The sequence below is a fragment of the Rhipicephalus microplus genome, unplaced genomic scaffold (genome assembly GCF_043290135.1).
Source record: "Rhipicephalus microplus isolate Deutch F79 unplaced genomic scaffold, USDA_Rmic scaffold_12, whole genome shotgun sequence".
Lineage (NCBI taxonomy): Eukaryota > Metazoa > Arthropoda > Arachnida > Ixodida > Ixodidae > Rhipicephalus > Rhipicephalus microplus.
Window position 1 is genome coordinate 46754601 of NW_027464585.1, and position 27631 is coordinate 46782231.

The window sequence follows — 27631 nt, forward strand, 5'->3', positions numbered from 1 at the left end:
ATTCAATGGGCCAGTTAGTCTTCGTGAAGGTATGGGATATGGCACAACGGGAGCGTTGTCAACAAGGATAAATATATTTATTTCCCAACAGTTTCGGGAGGGGACCTCCCTTCATCAGGGGATGAGTTATACTAACATGAGTTTCCAAACTTCCTTGCTGCCGCGTCCCTCTCGCCTTGAAAGACGTTTGCGAGAGTGAGAGGGAACTGGAAGAAGGGAAAAAAGGAAGAAAAGGAGAAAAAAGACGAAAAAAGAAAGAAAAGAAAGTAAAAAAGAGGAAGAACCACTGTCAACACTGAGAACGAAGCCAACTGTCCGTCTACATCCACCTACGGTTCATATGAACCGTAGGTGGATGGTAATGCTAACCAGCGCAGATGGCGCTGACCTGTTATTGAAAGGAGCTTTTAAAGCCATGTATGAACTCTTGTCACATTACTCTGACGAAGGCTGGTCCACCAGCTGAAAACGTTTAGTGAAGACGCTTCCGTGAAAGTTTCGTCGTCTCTTTCTTGCATATATATATATAAATATATATATATATATATATGAACCGTAACCGTATATATATATATATACGTATATATATATATATATATATATATATATATATATATATATATATATATATATATAACCGTATATATATAAATATATATATATATATATATGAACCGTATATATGAACCGTATATATATATATATGAACCGTATATATATATGAACCGTGACAACGTCGAAACGCACTATCTGGAAATATCCGAAGGTCCCAATATCTACAACGGTGTTGGGCGATTCACAGACCAAGTACTTGTTCCAGTACTTCGACCCTCTGCTGCAAGGAACTCCGGCATTCGTAACACAGCCGGGTGCATTTATAAGTGATGTTGAGTCTCTGCTCGACCTAGTTCCTTCCTCGACAAGAACTCTGGTTCTTCATGTCGGGAGCAACGACCTGACAAGAAAAAGTGGGCTAGCAACGTTCCGTTGTTATCGACACCTCCTTGACGTAATTCACGAAGAGCGTCCAGAAATAAGCCATGTATACGCCACGCTTGTCCTGCCACGAGCCACGAATCGACGTCGAAGAAACAACAACACAGTGTTCGTTCACTGTTTCAACCGAGAGGCAAGCCACTTCAACAGCCTATTGCGGAGTTTCTGCAAAGGCTTTAGTCATTTGTCTATTTTGGACCACATGTTCGAGTGGCTACCACCCGGGCGTGTACTGGCCGCTGATGGACTGCACGTGAGCTTTGAGGGCGTCGCGTTGATGTCAAGTCACATCAGGCAGCTGTGCTTCGACTCCCCGGGTGAGGCGAGCTCAACGAGTTGGAGTGACTGTGTTTCTTCGCCCGAGTGCGTTCATGGGCAGACTACGCGAATCAGCCACCAGACCACATCAAAGGCCGTGAATACACGAAAAACGCAACGTGACACAAGGCAATCAAAGAATAACAATCTGAGTACCAATACTCGCTCTTCTGGCATCAAGCCGTCTATGGCAGAGTCAAGAACCAGCACCATGCTCGCCGATTTGAAGTCTACAACTTCTACCAAGCAGCAAGCTTCTGGTCGTGCTTGCGCGTCCCGCAACAAGAAAGACCACTCCTCCGCTGCCCAAAAAAACACGGCGCCAGCTGAGTCTACCCTGCAAGCCCCAGGAAAAGCGGCCACTCCTTCTACGGGATTCAGGTACCCTCTTCGAAAGCAATACTCGGACGTTTTAAAGAGAAAACCTAATAATTGACTACAGCGCTCGTTGTCCAACGATGCGCCTTGGAAGTGTTCTAAAGAATTTCAAAAAATTTGAAAATCTGTAGAAAAACGTATACGTTATGAGCTACATGTGTCCACTCTAGAAGCGTATTTAGTGGCGTCTATTCCACCTAGGGGTTTAAGTCTCTGTCTGCAGCCTGCCACATCAGAGTTATCTGAGTGCAATGCAAAGAAGTGGCGTGAAACACTAAAGAATGCTTCACTTCAGCTAGTAGGCATTGTGCTAAACCACTACCGGTCTTCACTGAAATCCTTGATAAACAGGGAGCAACAATTGCTCAATCAGTATAGCCTATCTCCCGAGGAATCATCGTCTTTAAACACGTATGAACAAAAGAAACGCTGCGTACTCGATACACATAAAAGCAAGAAGTTGCTTAGAGACGGTGTAATACGCCCCATTTCAACGCCCCTACCCCCAATCCGGGAAATCACGCGCACCCCTGTTCCCGATAACATTGTCAATATTTCAAGCGCCACTTTATCCAAAGAACAAGTAAGCCTTTTATCTCGTGGTTTAAGTTTCTGTCCTGCAAGTGGCAGCTACAATGAATTCCAGTTGTATAAAGATTTAGATAACTTCGCACGGAATATGAGATTGCATGAATACTTCTTCGATCAAGTGACTCCGGCCGATGATCCAACAGCTTTACCGTCGCTTAAACGCTGGACACCTGCGTCTCAACGAGACAAACACCTTGACATATTTATTAAAGCGGTCACGCGAGATATCATTGAAGCTTATAACAAGCGACGTTCTTTTCGGAAAAACCTATCGAATCTAGAACTGAAAGCTATGGCAGATCTATGTGAACGGATTGATATCACAATCAAACCTGCGGACAAGGGTGGCGCCGTCGTGGTTATGGACACAATTAAATATATCGCTGAAGCTGACAACCAGTTAAATAACAGTTCGTTTTACAAACGACTCGATGCTGATCCGACTGCGCAATATAAAGAAACGTTAGGTAGCACAATCAAAGCACTGATAAAGGATAAAAAAATAAGTGATAAGGCAACTTCCCTGATTCCTCTTGATCCAGTCGCGGGTAGATTCTACCTGTTACCAAAAATTCATAAACAAAATAACCCTGGTCGCCCAATTGTTTCCGGCATAGGCACCGTAACAGAAAGCTTATCGCGTTACGTTGATAGCCTGATCAGCCAGATACCTCCCACGTTCCAGTCATTTTTACGTGATACGACCCACTTTCTGTCAGACATCAACAACCTTACTGTACCTATCAACGCTCTTCTTGTTACTCTTGATGTTGCATCTCTTTACACGAACATACCTCACCTGGATGGGATACGCGCCGTGACTGAGGCTTATGATCACTCCACTCTTGATAAGCCAATTGATAGCTCCACTTTGGCTATACTGTTGCAAATGATTTTACAATACAATAACTTTGAGTTTAATGGAGTGCATTATGTCCAAGTCAGCGGTACGTCTATGGGTACAAAAATAGGGCCCAATTACGCAAATATTTTCATGGGAATCCTCGAGAACAACTTCCTGTCGAGTCGTTCGTTGAAGCCCTTTTACTACAAGAGATTCATTGACGACATTTTCATAATTTGGCCACACGGAGAAGCGACACTTTTGTCTTTTATTTCCGCTTTTAACAATGTTCATCCCTCCATATCCTTTTCACACTCATACTCACCAAGCACCATTGACTTCCTCGATGTTACAGTATGTATCCATGGTACGCAATTGACCACAAAACTGTACCGCAAGCCCACTGACAGGCACCGGTACTTACATTTTGAAAGTAGCCACAAGAGGGATTGCAAATTGAGCATACCATATAGCCAGGCGTTACGCTTTAAGCGAATTTGCTCCGAACAGTCCGACTTTAACGCCAACTGTACAGAACTACGCAGTGCTCTACTTAAACAGAAATATCCAGCTATGTTAATCGATGATGCGGTGAGGCGGGCCGACGCATTAGAACGCACAGCGCTCTGCAAAACCAAGAAAAATCTTAATAGTCATTCAGAAGTAAACCTAGTTTTAACACACAATGCATCGGCGCCTAATGTCACAAGTATTCTCCGAAAACACCACAACATCCTTCAGCAGAGTGAACGCCTTACAAGAGCCTTTCCACAACCACCACGAGTTGTATACAGACGAGGCAAAAATCTACGCGATTTGTTAACTTCGTCTAAAACCAAATGTGATGACAACACTCAACTGGTTGGTTGCCATCCTTGTAAAAAACCTCGCTGCAAAGTGTGCGCTCACATGACTACGACAACCTGTGTCACCAGCACAGCGACTGATTTCAAAATAAATATCAGAGGCAATTTCGATTGTGACACACAGAACGCCATTTATCTGCTGGAGTGCTCAATTTGTCATCTACAGTATCTCGGTCAGACTGAAACTGCTTCTAGGTACCGATTCAACAATCATAGAGCTCATGTACATGCCCTTCCTCACTTACCAATTTCAAGACATGTCACCGACACAGGTCATTCCTTCAGTAACATCCAAGCCACAATAATTGAATCTGGTTTCAAGACACACCATGATCGCGAAATTAGAGAGTCATTCCTTATTCATAAATTCCAAACTCTCTCAAACGGATTGAACGAAAGCCCGGGAACACTTACTAGCATGTTGCCTTAGTTCGTTAATACACTTAACAATGACTGGTGGATGTCTGCCGTGCTTGTTCAGCTATTTTCGTATTATTGCGTACACATTGTCTCCTTTCTATGTCATGCATACCTTTGAAAATTCTTGTATTGAGTTATTATATATATTTTTTATCAACTTTGCCTTTTCAATTTTCTGTTTATTCACTTCTTATTTTGCTCATTTCATAGATTATCCTTAGAGATTTGTGTTCTCATGCAAGAATTATGTGTCCTTTGGTACCCTGTATGAATCTGCGCAGCGCGTGTTTCTATTCATCCAATTTTATTTTATTTTATTTTTTATTTTTTAGTGCTGTCTTATAAACCTGCTTCGATGCACACAATTTACCATGTATGTAAGATATGCCATATGACTATTGTGAAATGTCACGTGTATTTCATACAATCACATCTATCGATTCACTTGTATTCTTGATCTGCAACTTAGCATGAAAATCGAAAAATTACGCATGCTCGTGATACTGGAGCCAGCCGCCCAAATAGGCCCTGCGCGGCCTCTCATCATTTACTCCGACGAAGGCAGGCCCACCTGCCGAAACGTTAGTAAAAACTGCGTTTCGTACGTTTGTCGTCTTCCTTTTTTCGACTATATATATATATATATATATATATATATATATATATATATATATATATAATTGCAGGGAATAAATTCTTGGACGCCGGTAAATAGTATGAAAAAAAGAAGACACACGTCGAAAAACGGAAAAGTTTCTTTACCTTTCGGCCGTGGGACCGGCCTTCGTCAGAATAACCATTAAACGTCGTTATTCTGACGAAGGCCGGTCCCACGGCCGAAACGTAAAGAAACCTTTCCGTTTTTCGACGTGTGTCTTCTTTTTTTCATATATATATATATATATATATATATATATATATATATATATATATATATATATATATATATATATCTTGAAATTTTTCGTGGATTCCGGTCGAGTTATAAGTCACCAGAAGAAGCGAACGCAAACGAGCAAACGAAAAACGATGCTTTATTGCCAACGTTACGGCCGGGGACCGGCCTTCGTCAGGGCATGCCCTGACGAAGGCCGGTCCCCGGCCGTAACGTTGGCAATAAAGCATCGTTTTTCGTTTGCTCGTTTGCTTCTTCTGGTGCTGACTTGTATATATATATGTATATATATATGTATATATATATATATATATATATATATATATATATATATATATATATATGTGTGTGTGTGTGTGTGTGTGTGTGTGTGTGTGTGTGTGTGTGTGTGTGTGTGTGTGTGTGAGCGAGGCTATCCAAGTGTCCTTGCATTGTTCTGAAGGCATGTCAGCGGTATCGGTGCTGTCGATGGTAGCTTCGGAAAAGGAAATAAGTGCATTGGCTGTAGGAATGGGAGAACGAGAAAGAGCATCTGCGTCGGTATACTTGAGGCCTGAGCACTAAATGAAGTGAATATTAAATTCCTGTAAACGTAGCGCCCAACGTCCAAGCCGGCCCGAAGGATCCTTCAATGAAGCGAGCAAACAGAGTGAATGATGATCTGTAACGACATCAAATGGGCCCCGCCGTGGTGGTCTAGTGGCTAAGGTACTCGGCTGCTGACCCGCAGGTCGCGAGATCGAATCCCGGCCGCGGCGGCTGCATTTCCGATGGAGGCGGAAATATTGTAGGCCTGTGTGCTCAGATTTGGGTGCACGTTGTAGAACTCCAGGTGTTCGAAAATTCAGGAGCCCTGCACTACGGCGTCTCTCATATTCATATGGTGGTTTTGAGACGTTAAACACCGCAAATCAATCAACGGCATCAAATGGGCGTGCGTACAGGTAAGAACGAAATTTTCGCAATGTCCTTACAATGGCCAAATATGCCTTTTTGGAAAACGAGTATTTGTGCTTTGCCTTGGTTAGAGTGCGACTGGCATATGCAATTGCATACTCCTAGTAGCCAGGCTTGCGTTGAGCACGGATAGTGCCAAGTCCTATGCCACTGGCATCCGTGTGCCCCTCGGTTGGAGCAGTAGGGTCGAAGTGGCGTGAAATAGGTAGTGAAGTAAGGAGATAGCGTAATGTTGCAAAAACATCATTGCATGCTGGCGACCAATCAGAGAGGTGTCCATCGCCAGTGATCAGCTGTGTCAGTGGTGCGATTATGGAAGCAAAGTTCTTCACAAAGCGGCGAAAGTATGAGCACACTCCGACGAAGCTGCGAACGATTTCACAGTCATAGGCTTCGGGAACTCAGCGACAGCACGAAGCTTCTCTGGGTCTGAAAGGACGCCATGTTTTAAGACAACGTGGCCAAGTATTGTAAGCTTCCGAGCTCCAAAGTGGTACTTCTTGATGTTTAGTTGAAGGTCTGCGCTCGTGAGGCAGCTCAAGACTTCGCTGAGCCGATGGAGGTGGCTGACAAAATCAGGAGAAAAAACAACAACATTGTTTAAGTATCACAGGCATGTCTTCCATTTTGGCTCACGCAAGACGCTATCCATCATCCTTTAGAATGTTGCTGGCGCATTACAAAGGCTGAAGGGCAATACATTAAATTCGTATAGCCCATCGGGCGTCACAAAGGCAGTTTTGGGCGATCTGGTGGTGTCATGGGGACCTGCCAATAACCACACTGTAGGTCTAGCGATGAGAAGAATTCAGCACCTTGCAAGCAGTCCAGGGCGTTGTAGATGCGTGGCAAAGGGTATACGTCTCTGGTACAGGTAGCTGATGGTCGAATATAGTGAGCACTGACAGTACGGAGGGACATTCCCTTTGGCGTCGTGGTAACCTTCCAAAGCAGGCGGCAAAGTTATAAGTCAATTACTGAAACGGCAGCATCAATGTCCAAAAGCGCAAGGGTATGGTAACCATCCACAAAAACGTTGATGAGGTTTGACGGAGAAATGGCAGGACTTGATTATTTTGACGACGACGTAGTTCGTGCCTCGGGAACTGCGGCATCTAGTTTTCTGCGTCTGAAGGGCAGGATTGACGGCACATAGGTGACAGAAAGCGATGTCGGGAAGATGGAGATCAGTGACTGACTGAGGGGGTGCGGGGGTGGTCGGGTGAAGAGGATGCTTGTTGACGTGCTCTGTCTTTAAAGCGCCGAGAGTCGTGCGCAAATCTTTGCATCGTGTCGCTGTGAATGAGAGGGCGGTGGTGGCGCAAGCAAGCCACATGTCCTGCGTAACCGCCAGAAAAGCAAATCGGGCTGTTACCTGCGATGCACCGCGGATTCGGAAACGCCGCAATAGGCTGGCTGAACGGAACTGGTGATGACCGAACAGGGACCGGTGAGGTAGCATAAGTGGGCTGTCGAGGTGCTCTGGCTGCAACGACTTGCGCATAAGTCAAGGGTGCGGCCTCCAGAGGTGGTGAACGAGCGAAAGGCAAAGCGTCAGCTACCTCATCTTGTATGACGTGCCTTATGGCCGGGGACAGAGGATGCGTTTCTGCTGATTGGGGCATGCTCAATAAAATGGAGAGCTGCCGAGTTACCTCCACACGCACGAACTGCTTTATGCGAGCCAACATGTCATTCTGGTCTCCGAGAGTTAAAGCCACCATCGAGTCACGTTGTTCCAGATAGCACCCTGTTAGGGCGCGTTGCTTGCGCAGTTTGTCGAAACTCTGACACAAGCTTACGAGGTCGTCTATGGTTTGTGGGCCCTTGGCTAACAAAATTTGAAATGCGTCATCGCATATGCCCTTGAGAATTTGTTTGATTTTGTTGGCTTTGAGCATCGTTGAGTTTACCCGCTTGCAAAAGTCAACAACACCTTCAATATAGCTGGTAAAGGTCTATTCTGACTGTTCAGCGCGCTCACGAAGTTGTTCTGCGCGGAGTTTTCGCACAGCAGGACGGTCGAAGACTAGCGAAAAGGAGGTTTTGAACGAATACCAGCTGGCAATGTCGGCTTCGTGATTTCGCAACCAGAGACTAGCAATGCCGGACAAGTAAAAGCTGACATAGGACAGCTTAGCCACATCGTCCAACTTGTTTGCTGCGCTCACCTTGTGGTAAGTAGCCAGCCACTCCTCAACGTCTCTGCCGTCAGTGCCGCTGAAGATCGATCGATGGACGACGCAGTGGCAACACGCCAGGACATGTAGAGTCGGGAATTTGCGGGGTACCTTGGTTGGAGGGCTCTTCCGGCATTGCTGGCACTGGAGGTAAGGTGCGACTTCGTAGTTTCAGCTTCGAAGACTACCCAGCACCTCCGCCGATTTATAAGGAAGCTTATTGACTAAAACCAACTGCGTGGTTTAAAGGGACGTCAGTCACTGTCATGAACTCAGCTCTTCATCGTAGTCGTCTTCTAGCTGCTAGTGTCGGTATGTATCTCTGTCTCGGTGGTTTCGTCGAAATGCACATGTACTGAAGGCGTTTTCAGGTGTCGTTTTAGTACCAGGAAATGCATCCTTCTGTAGCGTTTCCAACCTGAAGTCCACGTCAGTTCTGGTAAGGTTAATGAGTGGCTCGGCGATGCACAAGTTCTTGACGAATCGCCTGTATCAAGCTCACAGGCTGAGAAGTCAACGCGTGATCTTCATGTGAGTAGGTGGTGTGAAAGCGGCAATCGCAGCTGTTTTCCGCGGGTCGGGGTGAAATCAGAACTTGCTAAGGACGTGTACCTAGAACAATAGCTCCTCGTATGGGTCAATTCGGAGGTCTTGCTTGCTTACAGTACAGCTTCATGGCCCCGGAGGTGTTCGACGTAGCTCGACGAAATCACAGTGACATCATTCAAATACACAAAAAAGTCTTCCACTTCGAGGCAGCCAGCACTGATTCTTTGACGTGCTGGGAAATCATGGGGCCGAGAAAAACCGCAGACACTACATTGAACTTGAACAGTCCTTCAGGTGTTATAAAGCCACTCTTATCTAGGGCTTTCTCGTCGACTTAGATTTGCCAGTAGCCTGTCTTGAGCACCATTGATGAAAAGCTCTTTGCACTTGCAGTTGATTCAGGGCGTCATCTATGTGTGTTGGGGGATGCATGTCCTTCGTCGCGATTTTGTTTAGGCGACAATAGTCGACTCCGAAGTTGGTTTCCATCCTTCTTCTTCGTCAACAGCACGGGAGACGCCCAGAGACTCTTGAATGGCTGGATCACGTCGTCGCGATGCATTTCGTGTATTTGTTTCTTTACGGCTTTGCATTCTCACACCGAAATTAAAAAAGGCTCTCATGGACTAATCGGGCACTTTCTTCTGTTATGATATGATGTTTCACGATCGTGACCTGTTGGATTCTTGATGACGACGAGAAGCAGCTCGTGACTTGCAGGAGCGCAGTTTTGAGTGAGTAGTCTTGCTTGTGCTTCGGAATGCTTGGGTTGACGTCGAATTGATGGTTACGTACGCAGATTTGTCGAAGCAGGCTTGAAATTATCGGAGAGGGCGAAAACATTGACGGCGTTCAAAAATTCTTCCATGAAGGCGACCGCTGTATTCAGGTACCTGTATTTATGGCGAAAAACGTTATCAAAGTGATGAAAGAATTGCGTTAAAAGGCCTGGGGTGTGGCTTCACCGGTGAACACTGCCAGTAATGCACTCCCTCACCAGATAAATATTGACCACCCCGGTGCAGTATTTCACGACTTCCTCCCACTTAGATACGCCGACTTACCCTTCGCCCTCACGCCACCATGGTGGTCTAGTGGCTAAGGTACTCGGCTGCTGACACGCAGGCCACGAGATTGAATCCCGGCTGTGGCGGCTGCATTTTCACTGGAGGCGAAAATGCTGTAGGCTCTTGTGCTCAGATTTGGGTGCACGTCAAAGAACCCCAAGTGGTCGAAATTCCCGGAGTTTCACAACGGCGTCTCCAATAATCATATGGTGGTTTTGGGACCTTAAATCTCACATACGAAATCATTACCATTGGCCCTCAGTTCCAGTGGCTACGAAGCAACTGACCACAGTGGCTGTCCAATCTGCGATGCTGCAGAGAGTGCTAAGAATCTCTAGGTCTGAAGAGGCCACCATCGGAACATGAGCTTGGTCACGTTTAACGCTAGAACCTTATCTAGTGAGGCAAGCCCAGCTGTGCTAATCCAGAAACTAGAGAGTGTTAAATGAGATGTAAACGGGCTCAGTGACTTAAGCACGACAGATGAGGCCTATACAGTGCTAAAGAATGGGAACGTCCTTCGTTATCGCAGCTTGGCTGACAGAAGAGAACTGGGTGTGGCGTTCTTCACAAACATAAATATAGCTGGTAAGATAAAAGAAAACTATAGCATTAAGGAAATGGTGGCAAGTATATGAATTAAACTTAATAAGAGGTACGAAATGAAGGTGGTGCAGGCCTGCGCACTTAGATCCAGCAATCATATCGTATTAGTTGAAAGCTTCTATGGAGACGTGAAATCGGCAATGAGTAACTATACTGATGAGCGACTATACTGATGGGCGATTTCAGTACACTGTACTGATGGTCGACTTCAATGGTAAGGTAGGGATGAAAGAGGCTGGAGACAGGGCAGTAGGGGTTTATGGCATTGGTACTTGAAATGCCGGAGTGAAGATTTTAGTGGAATCCGCAGAACTCAGTAATTCACGCATCTGGAATACCATCTACAGAAAAAGAGTGCATCATAGGAGACATGAATGAGCCCTAATGGGGAAAGTAAGAACAAATTAGATCTTACGCTGAGTACACAGACAGGCATCGTGAAGGATGTAGAAGTGCTTGGCGAAGTACGATGCAATGACAATAAAATGCCAAGGTCTCGAATCAGCCTTCACTTGAAGTAGAAGCGACAGAAACTGATACGTGAGAAACCAATCAATCAGCAATTGGCAATGAGTAACTATACTGATGGGTGACTTCAGTATACTATACTTATAGGCGACTTCAATTGTAAAGTAGGGATGAAGCAGGCTGGAGATAGGTCAGTAGGGGTAAAGTACTGAGGGGTAAAGTACAGGAATTCAGAGTCTCGCTTCAGAACAGATACTCGGCTTTTATTCAGGAAAACAGCCTAAGCCTTGACAATAAATGATAACCTGACGAGAATCTTTATGGAGTGGGCAGAGGAATGTGTAGGCATGATTGTTTAACAAGACACTAGCACGATGTGTGGCAGCTTGGGCTAGTTGGTATAACATGACGATAGATATAGCACGAGAACAGAACGACGACTCAAAGACAAGAAGAACACAAAGGACACGAGCGTAAACTTCCAACCAAGTTTATTGCGCAGAGTGCGAAAACATGTAGAGAATACAGTAAACCATGTGGAAAAAACCATGTGGCAGAAAGAGCAATGATCGATTAAGGGAAAAAACAAAAGCACAGAAAAAGGCAAAGTCTATAAGACAACGAAACGGAAAATAAAAAGAAAAAAAAGAAAATATAACTACTTGCGCACACCGAAGCCTTCGAGGAACCTTAGTTCCTTCTCGGACAGAGACACGGAAGGCTTGCTAATGCATGACACCTGTTTGCGTGCCATATGCGCAGCTTCGACGATGACCCGGGTGCGCTCATCCCTGCGCTTGTACAGCATCACTGTGTTCTTGAAAAGGGGCACACAGTTGCACTCAGTGCAGTGCTGAGCAAGAAAACCTTCTTTCCCGTTTTTAACATTGTTAGCTTGTTCTCTCAGTCGATCGGTCAGACACCATTGGTCGTTCCGACATAACAAGCACAGCATGAAAGGGGGGTCCTATAGACAACTTCCCGGGAGCATGCGCATACCTGTCTCTATGCTGAACTCTACATTCTGTTGAAGACTGCGTTTTCATGGGGTTTGTAGATTTTGTGAGGCTGATTAATTTGAACGGTGAAGAGAACAGGATACAAACTCCCACTCGTTTTCCGATTTTTTTGATTTTCTTGACCTTGTGTGATAGCTGGTGTTTGTATGGAACCCCCGCTATCCTGTCACATGCTGTATGCGTGTTTCTCAGATCCTGTCACTGTCTCTGCTTTGCCCTATTAGTCCACAGGATAGTCTCAGTAACGGAAGCGATAAACGCCTCAGGAAAACCCGGAGCCTTAAGCCAGGAAACTTGAGCTTTGAAGCTCGCAGAGATGTGAACAAACGACCTATTTAAGGCATTCTCAAGACAGCTTCGTCCTATGCCTCGCTAACTAGCTTGCTGTGAGCGAAAGAAAAAGGAAGTGAAAGTTTTGCGTACGTGGTTCATAACAGCAACAAATGTGCTGTGAGCTAAAGAAACAGTCTTAAATCCAAAAAGCCTACCTTGTCAATTTCGGGCATTTCACGTGTCAACACAAGAGGCTTTAAACAATCTTCAAACACACCTATCGTTTGAGCCGCAATTGAGGGGAACATAAAAGGGTTACAAATATAATAACGAAGAAATCATCCTCGTATCTGAATACTTTGAGGACATGCGTGCCTTCGAATTTTTTCTGCAATATATTGCCCTTTTTTGCCAATAGTAAATCACTGAGTAGAGGTGCTATGCATAAGCTGATTGAGACTCCTTTTTTCTGCGGATAAATGCAATCATTCAATTGAATGAAAATAGAGGTAAGGTACAGCAAAACAAGGTCAAGAACATCTCGCGCACCGAAGCCGATTTTTAATTAGAAGTTCAATTCCCCGAAGACTTCAATGTTATTTTCATTTATTTATTTATTTATTTATTTTTACAATACTGCAGGCCTTGGGCGGCCCAAGCAGGAATGGTTTGTTGGTATGCCAATGATGAAAAACCAGTTATAAACAAAATAAAAAAGAGGGGAAAAAAGAAATACAAATTGGGAGCCAAAAGAAATAAGCAATGAACAATTGAAAAATACACAAGAGAACAAGAGAAGACTAATCAGTGCATATTTAAGACATATGGCACATAAGAAGGTAATGACCAATAACAGCGAAGGAAAGCAGCAATGATCATACACAGTAGCGTAGCTCAGGTTATTATTACACAACTAGATATGGAAAAACCAGTCACAGGATAAAAGCACCATTACAAATTCATTCTACAAGCTGGTTGAACAACTGAGGAACAATGTTTGATAAGAAGGTGTCTGATGGTAAGGCATTCCGATCACTTATGATGCGTGGGAAAAAGGAATGTTTGAAATTGTGCGTGCAAAAATCGAGTTAAATTTACAAGGGTGAAAGTTACTGGTGGGTCTATGGGACATAAGGTTTACGTAAGGAGTGGGGTCGAGTGCAAGTTTACGGTTCCGAAGCTGATAAAAAAAACTGAGTCTTGTTATTTTTCGGCGGCTCTGTAAGGTCATGACATTGTTTGTTTGCATTAAAGAGTTAGACTAGTCATGTCGGCGGTAACGATTATATATGAACCGTACAGCCAGCCTCTGAATTTGTTCAAGTTACCGTCTTTTTGAGTGTACGGGTCCCAAACGATACACGCGTATTCAAGACGAGGCCTGATTAGCGTGTTATATGCAAGAAGTTCAACGTGGAAGGGGGATTTTTTTTGTTTGAGTCGTAAGAAGCAGAGCTTACGCCGAGTTGATGCACAGATTTTGTCGATATGCATTGACCAGTTTAAATTAATTGTAAATGTTAAGCCGAGATATTTAAAGCTATTGGTCTGAGAAACTTTGACTCCCTTTACACAGTAATTGAACTTAAGGGGACCTTTTTTATTAGTTATGCGCATGTACACCGTTTTTGTTTGGTTTAGCTGCATTCCCCAAATGTCGCACCAGTTAGATAAAGTATTCAGGCTGTCGTTGAGGGTAATTGGTCATTAGTTGATTCAACAGCTCTGTACAGAAGACCGTCGTCCGCAAATAAACGAATACCAACGCTTTTGTGCACACAAGAGGTTATGTCCTTTATACATACCAGAAATATTAAAGGCCCCAGGACACTTTCCTGGGGCACTCCGGAGTTAACTGATCCAAGATCTGAAACGTGACCACCGGCATCAACAAATTGTTTTCTATGTTCAAGATATGAGGCAATCCAAATTATTAGAAGATGCGAAACATTAAGTATATTACGTTTATAGAGAAGACCTGAATGCGAGACCTTGTCGAATGCTTTGCTGAGATCTAAGAAAACTGCGTCAACTTGGACGGACTTGTCGAGAACTGAAGAAAAGGTATGCACAATAGAAGCGAGTAGTGGTAGTAGACAGGCCCTTACGGAAACCGTACTGGAAGGTTGCTAAATTATTGCGGGAATCTTCCATACAATCTAATACCTCATCATGACGCAGTGAGTAGTATAAGTGCTTTAGGTCAATTGAAAAACCGAAAACATTACATTCATTTCCCTGGTTGAAAAATTTCATCAGTGCCTGCCAGTTCTTGATCACAAGTGGGTCATCAAGCTTTAGACACTTTAGATGGGACTGAATAAACAAGCCGAGTTGCTTTTGCCACGTTCCACTTTTTGTCACAATGACTCGAAAGGGCATGTTGACTTTATGTGTTTTGGCATAAAAAACATGCAGAGACCATTTTTGCCGCTTTTGCTAATATTCTGTGCTAACTTTTTCAACTCTAGTTTACGACACATTTCCTTGGCTTGCGTTTTTTCTCTATCTAGACGAATGTCAGTACAACATTTGAAGACATAGCCAATAGCTGTAAGAGCCTTTTCTAGGTACAATCAATTTGGAAGAACAGCGAAACCACCCTCCTTGTCTGACGGCACGACACCAAGTTGATTGTTTTTCAGAAACTTGGCCGTCTTCCGCAACCGAAGGCTGGTGCTGATAGTCTTACCCCGTAGGAGCACGTCGACGCCTTCTGAGATGTATATGTTCAAATCCTCTGGTGAGGCGCGGCCAGCAACAGAGCGCACCAATTTAAAGAAGCTTGGGTGTGGACCCCTCCCGGTTGACGGTGAACTTTGAACCTAGGGCTAGGGTGTTGTAAACGTGGGTGATGTGAACGAAGGTTTTAGCGCACGCAAGCAGTTATGTTGCTTTTACTTTTCTGTTTCGTTTCCTTGTAGACTTTTCTTTGCCCTTTTCGGTGCTTTTGTTATTCCCTTACTCATGAATTGCTCTTCGAGCCCCATGGTCTTTGTGACATGGTTTACTGTCTCTTCTACATATTTTCGCGCTCTGTGCAATAAACTCAGTTGGAATCGGTTAGTGCTCATGTCGTTGGACGACACAGAGTGTCTTCGTTCTGTTCTCGCGCTATAACTATTGTCATGTCATACCGAGTAGCCCAAGCTGCCACACTTCTTAGTTACATTCCTAGTTATTCAGGCTCTTTTACGTGTGTTTCTTTTCATCAATCAGTCCTCAAAACCCTCATCGCAGCCTCTATTTGCCGTGCGCGCACCGTTACCTTCTGCATTCGCACCAAGCACCTGCTTCTGGACGTTAAAGCTTTGTTTGGATGTTACCACCCCTCTATCGGCCATGGTATACGGGTGTGCAGGATTCTTCGGTCTGAATAGCACCGACAAGAACGACGTACGACGACGCCCTGTTTGTCCAGCTTCAACAAGCAGATCTTACACCGTGAGTTAGGTAAAGATGGCGAGAGTACTGCGACCAAATCAAACACATTGCGAACAGCTTGTGGTCGTGTGAGCTAACTAGTCTTCGAGCGTAGTGCCCAACCAAGCCCCGGCAATCGGATGTGGTCCACTCCTGCAGTGATGTCGTCCTCCCAGACTATGTTCGCAACACTCTCGCCCTAGGTCTAAAGTTCACCATCGATCGGGAGAGGTCAGCACCCGAGCTTCTTTCAATGTTGTGCTCTGTTGCTGGCCGCGCCTCACCAGAGGACTCGGACAGATGCATCTCAGAAGGCGTCGACGTTCTCCTACTGGGTAAGCCTACTAGCACCAGCCTTCCGTTGTGGAAGACGGCTAAGTTTTTGCGAGACATTGAACTTTGTGTCGTGCTGTCAGACAGAGAGGGTGGTTTCACTGTTCTTCCAATCGCTTGTACCTAGAAAAGGCGGTCACAGCCATTGGCTCTGTTTTCCAATGTTGTACCGACATTCGCCTAGATAAAGTAAAAACGCAAGCCAAGGAAATGTGTCGTAGAGTTTAAACAGCAGAACATATTAACAAAAGCAACAAAAATGGTCTCAGCATGTTTTTTTCTGCCAAAACACATAAAGTCGACATGTCCTTCCGAGTCATTGTGAGTTTTTTTTCTTTTTTTTTTGCACACTGTTGTTGAGTGTACTGATCGCGCTTTTTTGTTCTTGTTTACTGTGTTAAAGTGCATTTCGCGTGAACCCCTTTTTTCATTCAATGTAATCTATTGTTGTTGTTTCTGGATTGCACTTTCAGTTTCTCGATGTAGTAGACATGTATACCATCTCTGCCTTCATTTATGTTCTGTACTGTACTTGTGATCATAACCCCACTCTATCCCCCCCTATGTAATGCCCGTTCGGGCCTTTAGGGTACTTAAATAAAAAATAAAATAAAATAAGCAACTGCGCTTGTTTATTCAGTTCCATCTAAGGTTTCTTCATGCGGAATCGATGAAATTATGGCGAAATTTCTAAACAAATACCACGGTATACTCCTCAATTATCTTAAAGAGCAATTTTTCACAATCATACATGTCTTCATCATTACCCTCCGACTGGAAAACAGGGAATATCTTTTCGATTCCAAAATCTGGTGATACTCATGATCCATCTAATTACAGACCCATGTTGTTAACTTCAATACCATGTAAAACAATGGAACACATAATATTATCTATGTTCATCTGATAATCTGATAATGATCTGATAATCTGTGTTCATCAATAAACCTGTTCGCTGACGACTGTGTTATATACCGTGTTATTAACAGCGACTCTGACGTTTATCTCCTTCAATCAGATATAAACCGTAATCGTGACTGGACTAACACGTGGAACATGAATTTAAACACTAACAAATGCAAGCACATGCGCGTTTCACGTCGTGATACAACATTGCCTTCTTATCATCCTAATAATACTTACCTATAACCTGTGTCATGTTACAAATATCTAGGCGTACTCATCACTTCTGATCTTTCCAGGAAGATGCATGTAACACATATAACCAATAACGCTAATCGCACGCTGGGCTTTACACGCCGTAATTTTCATCTTTCTTCCTTTCCAATAAAATTACTTCTGTATAAATCATTAGTACGTTTTAAAATGAAATATGCTGCATATGTGTGGGACCCCAGCCAAGAAACACTCATTCATCAGCTTGAATCCATCCAGAGTCGGGCTGCTCGTTTCATTCTTTTCAACTATCATCGCACCTCCAACGTCACTTCCATGAAAACAACTTTATCATTACCTCTGCTCTCACAACGTAGAGCAATATCTCGCCTCTGCCTGTTTCACAAGATATATTACCACAATTCAGTCCTTAAGAATAAATTGATAACCCCTTCTTCTTACGTATCCGCTCGCATCGACCATCGTCATAAGGCTGGCATTCCCACATGCCACACCAACCATTTTTACAATTCATTCATCCCCCGTACATCAGCAAGTTGGAATCACCTTCCCCAATCTGTAGTCGAGATGACTAATACCTCTATGTTTAAGGCTGCTATAACTAACCTGTCGCCGTAATTTTTAGGAATATGGTATTTTCATTTTTCAGTAGACCTGTTAAGCTTTGTAGTTCTTTAATACCTGTTTTTGTTCTTATAATGTGCATCATATTTTGTTGGTTTCCTTCACTGATCCATGTAACCACCAATTTTTCGCTTTTTCATTATGTTGTGTAACCCACTCCCTTCTGTAATGCCCTTGGACCCGGGGGGTCTTGAAATAAACAAATAAATAAATAAATATAAATGAGTATTCTTTAACTTTGTTACGTTTCTGAAATAAAAAAACTTTTCTCTAGGTGTCAACATGGCTTTTGCAAAATCCTTTTCTGTGACACTCAGCTGGTAGCTTTTAGTAATGTCTTGCACGTGTATCTTCATAACGGATTTTTTACTTTGGACTTCTCAGAAGCATTTGACAGGGTTGAACATGTATTGCTTCTACACAAACTAAGTGCACTAAATATTGACCCTGGAGTACTTGAAAGGATTGAAAGTTTTCTTTTTTCCCGTTCTTATTTTGTGGTTTTGAATGACCTCATATCTGATTGGACTCCTGTCAAATTAGGCATTCCTCAAGGGTCCGTCCTAAGTACTCTTTTATTTTTAATATAGTATAAAGATATACCCCACAACTTTTCCTCAAACATTTGTTCATTCGCGGATGACTGCGTTGTATATACTACAGATGTATCTGACATAGCAACCCTTCAATCCGACTTGAATAACATATATAAGTGGTGCCTCACATGGTGCATGAAACTGAATATTATAAGTGTAAATCGATGAGTATTTCTCGTTCTAACACAATCTGCCCTGCCCATGCACTAAATAACTGCCCCCTTCAATCTGAACTTTTCGAGGCTCTTCGCTAGCGCTATTTTGGAGCAGGAGGAACAACACAGCATGCAATGTATGAGGGAGACAACATTGAGAAGCTAGACGCAGAGTTTAGTGAAGCCGAAATTAGGGCAGTCTTGAAAAACTTTACACCAGGTCTGCGCCGGGCCCGGATCCGGTAACCAATAAGACTCTACGCAACCTGGACGATGAGTCAATTACGTGACTGACGGAATACGTTAACGACTGCTGGCAAGAGGGCTCCCTTCCCGATGCGGGGAAAAGAGCCCGCATGGTCATGATTCCCAAACCGGGCAAGCAGGTGACAATCGATAACCTAAGGCCGATCTCGCTCATGCCTTGCGTGGCTAAGGTCATGGAACATGCTGTCTTGACTCGCGTTACTGATTACCTCAAAGACGCTGACGTCTCCCTCCCTCCCCCCCCCCCCCACGATGGTCGGATTTCGCCGCAACCTCTCCACACAAGACGTGATGCTGCAGCTGAAACATCAGATGGTAGACAACACTTCTAGTTTTACCCAGGCAATTCTCAGCTTTGATCTAAAAAAAGCTTTTGACAGCGTCGAGCATGCGGCGATTCTCGACCGTGTCCGATGACTGATATTAGGCCGAAAATTTTATACCTATATACGCGACTTCCTCACTGGCACACGTGCGAGTGTCGTTGTCGGCAACGTGGAATCACTGGAATTCGTAACGGGTCCTTCGGATACGCCGCAGGGCTCCCTCGTGTCGCCCATGTTGTTTAACCTCGTCCTCCTTGGCCTTCCCGAGAAACTAGTGACAATAGATGGTCTGCATCACAGCCTTTACGCGGACGACATCACCCTCTGGGTCCGCGGAGGAGTATGTGATGGCCACGTGGAGTGAACGCTGCAGATGGGCGTGGACGTGGTGCAGGAATTCTTGAGAGGTACGCGCCTTGAATGTTTGGCGGCAAAGCTATTGATATACAGACCCGCGAGAAGGGGCCTCAAAACCGTCCTTCCCGGCGGAGGGAGATCAGAAATCAGTAATAACGACGGACGGCGTTCCCATGCCGAGCGTAGAGAACATAAAGATATCGGGACTACATCTACAGGCCGACGGTCACAGGAGTGAGACAGTTCGAAGACTTAAACGTTTGGTAGAGGACACGATTCGACTCTTACGCTGCATAACGAACAGATGCAGTGGTATGCGGGAAAGCTGTGCGATCTACCTTGTACAGGCGTACGCGATCAGTCGCATAACGTTCGTCGCCCCTTATCTAAAATGGCTGGCGTGCGAACGGAACTAGGTCACCTGTATGATTCGCAAGACGTTCAAGAGGGCGGTTGGCATACCTGTCAACACTAGCACCAATATGTTCTTCAAGCTGGGCCTGCACAACACCCTGGACGAACTGATCGAGGCGCACGACATTGCGCAATACGAGCGATTGTCCAAGTCCGAGACGGGCAGGCGCATCTTCGAATCTCTAGGTATAACATACCACATGCAATGCGGAGAGAAGACGATGGTTCCTATCGCGGCCCGCCACCGTCTCATTGTCCCACCACTCCCCAAGAACATACACCCGACGTGGAGCGCCGCAACAAAAGAGCGAGTGACCTCCAAAGAATGTATAACAACAGCGACGAAGCGGTGTACGTGGATGACGCGTGGTACCCAGAGGGAAGAAGTTGAGGAGGAGGAAATTAACTGAAGGCGTGTTCACGTTATCGCCGTTGTGAATCGCACAGGCAAATGTCTCGCGAGCACCAATGTGCGTACAGAACACACAGAGGCGGCCGAAGAGGAAGCGATTGCTCTTGCACTCGTCGCAGCACAGGAGGATGCGGTAATGATCAGTGACTCGCAAGCTGCCGTCCGTGGCTTCACGTGCGGTCGCATCTCGTGTCTGGTGGCCCGGATACTACAATCAAGTAATGGGAACAAGGACGGCGGCGAGCTTCGAGGAGCGATGACCTCGGCGTCGTCGTCCTCGTATCTCAAAACTGAAAGTGCGAATGTCTTCCTTCTATGGATCCCGGCTGACACCAGCTTCCTGCTCGCAGGTAACCAGGCGGCCCACACCTTGGCTTAAGATATCACTCACCGAGCAGTGGCCGATTCGGTGGCAGCCTTCACCTCCGAGAGCGGGGTGATGGCGCTATCCACACAACAACTGGAATGATCATGGGGTGATCGCCTGACCACATTCAAAGACATTACATAACATTACAGACTAAACAGACACAAATTCCCACCACCACATAACAAATTAGACAAAAACAGGCCGTAACTATCAGGTTTTTACAAACAAATACGTGCCCCAGCCCGGTGATCCTACGCCTGTATTATCCTCACCTATACCCGATGGACGCGTGTAAAGCGTGCGAGGAAAGGACCACACTGCAGGCACATGCTTTAAATACAGTGTACTAGAAGGGGGTGGTGGCGTGAACAAGGCAGCCGCGCCGTATCTGGGCTGATTCTGCGGCGGGTGACAGTAGCGGCGGCGCTGTAGTCTCATAGTACTGAAGATCTAGAGAGCGCCTGCATTGGAAGCACGCCCGCCGTAGCCTGCGAAAGCGTGTATTTGCTCATATTTAGCGCGTTTAATGTGTTTCCGAGCCTTTATTAGAGTATGAACACCTGCTAAGCGCCATGGTGCACGATTGAATATTCAGGCACGCCGAAATTGCGTCGAGACATTTAATGTTTCAAGAGCCTGCCAACACAAAAAAAGAAATGTATAATCGATATTTGCACGTATCCGCCTAGCTTCTCACTGAAGCAGCGCACTGAGCTGCGCTACATCTTAAGTGGCTACTCGCGAACTACAAAGAGATAAGTGTCAAAACCGCCATTAAATCATGCGCTTGTTTTCTCGGCAGTTTTTATATCAAGAGTACATGCGCTCAATTGTTTCATGAGAAACCCGAGTATAAGTAACGTTGTCACAAAATTTATATCGGTGACGACTAAGTTATATCTTGCCAGTTTTACGGCAGATAATAATTGATGCTTTCTGAAAGGCTCTCTTGTCTAACCACATGCTTTCGCGCTCACTTTGCTTCTTTTATGCAAACTCCAGGAAACCGAGCCCGGGAGCGGAGCTGAAGGAACGCCTGTACCTCCTAATCAAGAACTGTATGCGAAAGGGGTTATCTTAAATATAATAAAAAGTAGCAGTTGTATATATAATACCCGTTTGTTAATTGGCGTAAGTTCACTGAAACCAGTTCTCAATTCGTATCGACAGCATAAATTGTGCTACTTTCCAAATATTCTATTGGCGTAACGCCATCGCAAGCCAGCAAATTTATGACGATACTTACTATAATAGGTGTAGTTCTTATTAAGTGTCAAAAGTGTAGGCAGGCAGTGGCGCATTAGGTTTTGAGAAATTTAACTTGTACATGTACACAGTAAACACTCATATATATATATATATATATATATATATCATCATAATTATCAGCCTGACTATGTCCACTGCAGGACAAAGGCCTCTCCCATGTTCCGCGAGTTAGCCCGGTCCTGTGCATGCTGTTGCCAATTTATACCCGCAAACTTCTTAATCTCATCTGCCCACCTAACCTTCTCTCTCCCCCTAACCCGCTTCCCTTCTCTGGGAATCCAGTTCGCTACCCTTAATGATCAGCGGTTATCCTGTCTACGCGCTACATGCCCGGCCCATGTCCATTTCCTCTTCTTTATTTCAACTATGATATCCTTAACCCCCGTTTGTCCCCTAATGCACTCTGCTCTCTTCTTGTCTCTTGAGGTTACACCTACCATTTTTATTTCTATTGCTCGCTGCGTCGTCCTCAATTTAAGCTGAACCCTCTTTGTAAGTCTCCAGGTTTCTGCTCCGTAGCTAAGTACCGGCAAGATACAGCTGTTATATACCTTCTTCATGAGGGATAGTGGCAATCTACCTGTCATAATTTGAGAGTGCTTGCCCATTGTGCTCCACCCCATTCTTATTCTTCTAGTTACTTCAATCTCGTGGTTTGTCTCTGCGGTTATTACCTGCCCTAAGTAGACATAGTCTTTTACAACTTGAAGTGCACTATTACCTATCTGGAAGCGCTGCTCTTTTTCGAGGTTGTTGTACATTACTTCTGTTTTCTGCAGATTAATTTTAGGACCCACCTTTTTGCTCTCCTTGTCTAACTTCGTAATCATGAGTTGCAATTCGTCCCCTGATTTACTCAGCAATGCAATGTCATCGGCGAAGCGCAGGTTACTAAGGTACTCTTCATTAACTTTTATCCCTAACTGTTCCCATTATAGGCTTCTGAAAACCTCCTGTAAGCACGCGGTAAATAGCATTGGGAAGATTGTGTCCCCCTGCCTTACACCCTTCTTAATTGGTATTCTGTTACTTCCCTTATGAAGAAATATGGTAGCAGTTGATCCCCTGTAGATTTCTTCCAGGATTTTTATATATACTTCATCAACGCCCTGATTCCACAGTGTCTGCACGACTGCTGATATTTCTACAGAATCGAACGCCTTCTCGTAATCTATGAAGGCCATGTATAGTGATTGGCTATATTCTGAGCATTTCTCTATTACCTGATTGATAGTATGAATGTGGTCAATTGTTGAGTAGCTTGTTCTAAATCTTGCTTGTTCCTTTGGTTGATTGAGTTCTAATGTTTTCTTTACTCTGTTAGCAATTACCTTTGTAAATAGCTTGTATACTGCAGAGAGCAAGCTGATCGGCCTATAATTCTTCAAGTCCTTGTCATCTCCTTTCTTATGTATTAAGATGGTGTTAGCGTTCTTCCAAGACTCTGGTACCCTTCCCGTCAGGAGACACCTCGTAAACAGGGTTGCTAGTTTTTCTAACACAATCTATCCTCCATCTTTCAGCAGGTCTAATGTTACCTGATCCTAACCAGCAGCTTTGCCTCTTTGCATGCTCTCCAAAGCTTTTCTGACTTCTTCTATCATTACTGGTGGGGTGTCATCTGGGTTACTGCTAGTTCTTATAGTATTAAGGTCGTGGTTGTCTCGACTACTGTACAGATCTCTGTAAAACTCCTCCGCTATTTTAACTATCCTATCCATATTGGTAGTTATTTTGCCTTCTTTGTCCCTTAGTGCATACATCAGACTTTTGCCTATCCCAAGTTTCCTCTTCACTGCTTTGACGCTTCCTCCGTTTTTAAGAGCGTGGTCAATTCTCTCCATGTTATACTTTCTTACATCGCATACCTTACGCCTATTAATGAACTTCGAAAGCTCTGCCAGTTCTATTTTGTCTGATGTACTTGAGACTTTCATGATTTGACGCTTCTTAATTAGGTTCTTCGTTTCCTGGGAAAGCTTGCCAGTGTCCTGTCTAACTACCCTGCCTCCAACTTCCACTGCACACTCCGTAATGATACTCGTCAGATTATCTATCATTGTATCTACTATAAGGTTGGTTTCCTCACTAAGAGCCGAGTACCTGTTCTGCTGCAGCGACACTCTCAATTCCTGTACTTTCCCTATCAGTGCTAGCACATTGATTGGCTTCTTGCGTATCAGCGTATCAGTTTCTATATATATATATACGTGTGTGTGTGTGTGTGTGTGTGTGTGTGTGTGTGTGTGTGTGTGTGTGTGTGTGTGTGTGTGTGTGTGTGTGTGTGTGTGTGTGTGTGTGTGTAACCCGATGCCGCGGGCCAGCTGCCGAACCACGTGAATTTTAACTCGATCCATGTGTGGGATGCGAGTAAGTGGAAATATGTTTCTCTTTTTCTCTCTCAAACTTTCTCTCAAACTCTTTAAGTTTGAGCACCCAGAGAGCAACTTGTCCAGAAAATTTCTTAGGAGTGGATAGCCGACAGAGAGCGTTGTGTTCTGTGACGACGTCAAATGCATGACCATAAAGGTAAGGGCGAAATTTCCCAAGGACATAAAAATAGTTAAATACCCTTTCTCGGTCACGGAGTAGTAAGGCTCGACTTTCATCAGAGTTCGGCTTGTGGAGGCAAAAACATATTCATCAAACTCTGCCTTTTATTGCCTGAACACTGCGCCAAATCTAACACCACTCATCAGTATGAACCTCTGGTGAGAGGGGCAACTCTCCGGCTAGCACTGTGTACTGGCGTAAGTTCCAGGTTCTGGCTGGCGTTCCTACTACTGGGAAGAGTCTGTTGCATAGGGAATAATATCCAGACCCTCTACCAATACAATTTCACGTTCTAAATAAAGGTGATATTTAAAAATTGGCTACAGAAGGTCCGAGTACCGAGAGTGGGCGGCTCAGATGATGATGATTATCCTTCTTATACTGGCGAACACCCACAAAAAGGGGCCCCGCCACGGTGGTCTAGTGGCTAAGGTACTCGGCTTCTGACCCGCAGGTCGCGGGATCAAATCCCGGCTGTGGCGGCTTCATTTCCAATGGAGGCGGAAATGTTGTAGGACCGTATGCTCAGATTTGGGTGCACGTTAAAGAACCCAAAGTGGTAAAAATTTCCGGAGCCCTCCACTACGGCGTCTCTCATAATTAAATGGTGGTTTTGGGACGTTAAACGCCACAAATCAATCAATCAATCACAAAAAGGGACTGGCCAAGAACCGGGCAGCAGGATTTTTAAGTAAAAGGTTTATGGTTTTACAAACACAATGTAACTTTGGGCGACGGAAATATAGAAACATCTGATGAAGCTCGGACCCCGAGCGAAAAGTCACTAAAACTGCTTCGCACGCATGCCTGTTTTGACTTTTCGGTGAGTATTGAACCAGACCCAAAAGCCCTTTGTTCCTTTATATATATTATGAGACCACGTACGCAACGGCAGTAACCAGCTTATCTTTTTGAATCTAGATGCACGAGCCAGAGCCCCAGCCCACGTGACATGCGATGATGATCACTACAATTGTTTGATCATACAGATGAAGATGAAGTACATAGTCAGCGCTCTCAACATTTTCCCCCCTTCGCGAACGAGGGCAGCAAGTTAGAAAGGGTTGGGACGCCGAATATACCGTTTCAGTCGAGAGATGTGGGCGATCTCGATGTGGCGGCGACGGCGACCAGGAGCCGCGTTGAAAGAAGCAACGCGATAGTTGAGTTCAGGTGTTCATTCCAGGACGGTGTATGGACCAAGATATCGGGGAAGGAATTTTTCGCAGAGCCCAGGTGCACGAACAGGTGTCCACAAAAGGACTTCGTCGCCTGGGCGGAACACAACTCGACGCTTTGCATCAATGTCAGTGTTTCTCTTGTCCTGTATTGTAGCAGTGTTGGCGCGGGTGATTTCACGGCAGCTCTTCCGGGAGAGATGAAGATAGAACGGAAGATGTGGACAAAAAGGCGGTGTTCACAACAAAAGTCGGTACACGGCCATACACGAGAAAAAAAGGGCTGAAATTCGTCTTGCGCTGTATGGCAGTATTATATGTTAACGTGACGAGAGAAAGTATAGTGTCCCAGTTCTCACTTTTATGAGTATAGTGTCCCAGTTTATAGTGACTTTGTGCATTTAGGTTGTATACCAGTAACTATTGGTTAGCTGCCCATTTGTAATAAGTTCACGTGTTACATGACGCCAAACAGGCTCAAAAGAGCGTGCCACACTCGCCCCCATGGCTACTGGTGGCACTGACTCACACTCCTACGTTTATTTAACATATAAACCCTATATTATTGTGGCAGGGGGGATGGCTGTCGTGGTAGCTCAAGTGGTCGAGCATCGAACGTGTCCTTCGAAGGTCGCAGGTTCGGATCCTGCCCACGGCAAGTTACCTTTTCGCCCACATTTCTTCTTCACATTTTCATCCTAATTCGGTTTATTATCTTCTTCTATACTTTCCTGAGCATGATTGTCTTTTAGTTCTCAATGTTATTGTGTAAAAACACGGAAAAACCAGCCCTTAAGTATACACTTCTTTCCTTAATTCATTAACGAGGGTCTCGTACAGGCACCCTTAGTGCCTTTAGGTTGTATACCAGGGACTACTGGTCAGCTGCCCACTCGTAATAAGTTCACGTGTCACGTGACGCCAAACAGGTTCAAAAGAGTGTGCCACACTCGCCCCCATTGCTACTAGTGGCGCTGATTGGCACTCCCACGTATAATTCACATATAAACCCAATAAGAATGTGGCTGGGAGGATGGCTGTCGTGGTATATTATAGCTGTATATAGTGCAGCCCGAAGTACCCCGAACAAATTCACTGTAAAATGAAAACATTTCTACTTCTAGTTTGCTTTCATTTTTTAGGACTCATGGGCATCAACTGAACAAAATAGACTTCTAATTCATTTTGCATAATTGGTGGCAGTAATTCTGCAGGAAAAACTCACCGGTTTGCTTTTTGTGGATTCAATCTCGACACAGCCGTAAAAGTTTCCCGGGTAGTTGGTGCCATTCGCGAATCCGGGACTGAGCACGTATCCCTCGGTTTGTCCGCTTATAATCAACTTCTTGCCATGTTTAATAGTCACACCGTCGAATTCATACGCCGAAGCACCTGGAAGGGCCATCATGTTGTTATTTTGTGTCAAAGTGGCTTAAAGTGTTCATGAACAATGCTAAATCAAACAATACTGGCTTTCCCGTAGACGGCAGCATAATATTGCTACCGACAAAGCGATGTTGGACGCTAGCCGCAATCTGTAAATTAATATAACGCATGTCCGCAGGGGCATCAACACCAAGCTGTCCATATGGACGCAATCGTTTCCTATCACTGCGTCGGAAAAATCTTGAGTTTTGACAAACGTATGCTGCCACAACGCGACGCTGGCCAGAAGCATGGTACGGGTCAGTTGTTGGAAACACAATGTGTGAAATAAACGCACATGAAGAAAGGCAAGCGACGTGGCGGGCGCGAACTCCAATGCTGAAGGCTAATGCAGGATCTAAGAG

At 44.7% G+C, this 27631-nt stretch overlaps 1 protein-coding gene and 2 long non-coding RNA genes across 7 annotated transcripts in view; 2 read left to right on the forward strand and 1 right to left on the reverse strand.

Moving 5' to 3' along the window:
• Window positions 1–27631, reverse strand: part of LOC119166787 (chymotrypsinogen B) — a 1014345-nt gene that overhangs the window by 820480 nt on the left and 166234 nt on the right. For all 4 annotated transcript variants that reach the window (XM_075882532.1, XM_075882530.1, XM_075882531.1 and 1 more), the window contains exon 2: window positions 27067–27233. In XM_075882532.1, the coding sequence (XP_075738647.1) occupies window positions 27067–27233 (167 nt within the window). The remainder of the gene's footprint in view (window positions 1–27066; window positions 27234–27631) is intronic.
• The window catches only part of LOC142783846 (uncharacterized), a 577947-nt gene that overhangs the window by 249366 nt on the left and 300950 nt on the right, over window positions 1–27631 (forward strand). The window lies entirely within an intron of this gene.
• The window catches only part of LOC142783848 (uncharacterized), a 156416-nt gene that overhangs the window by 104117 nt on the left and 24668 nt on the right, over window positions 1–27631 (forward strand). The window lies entirely within an intron of this gene.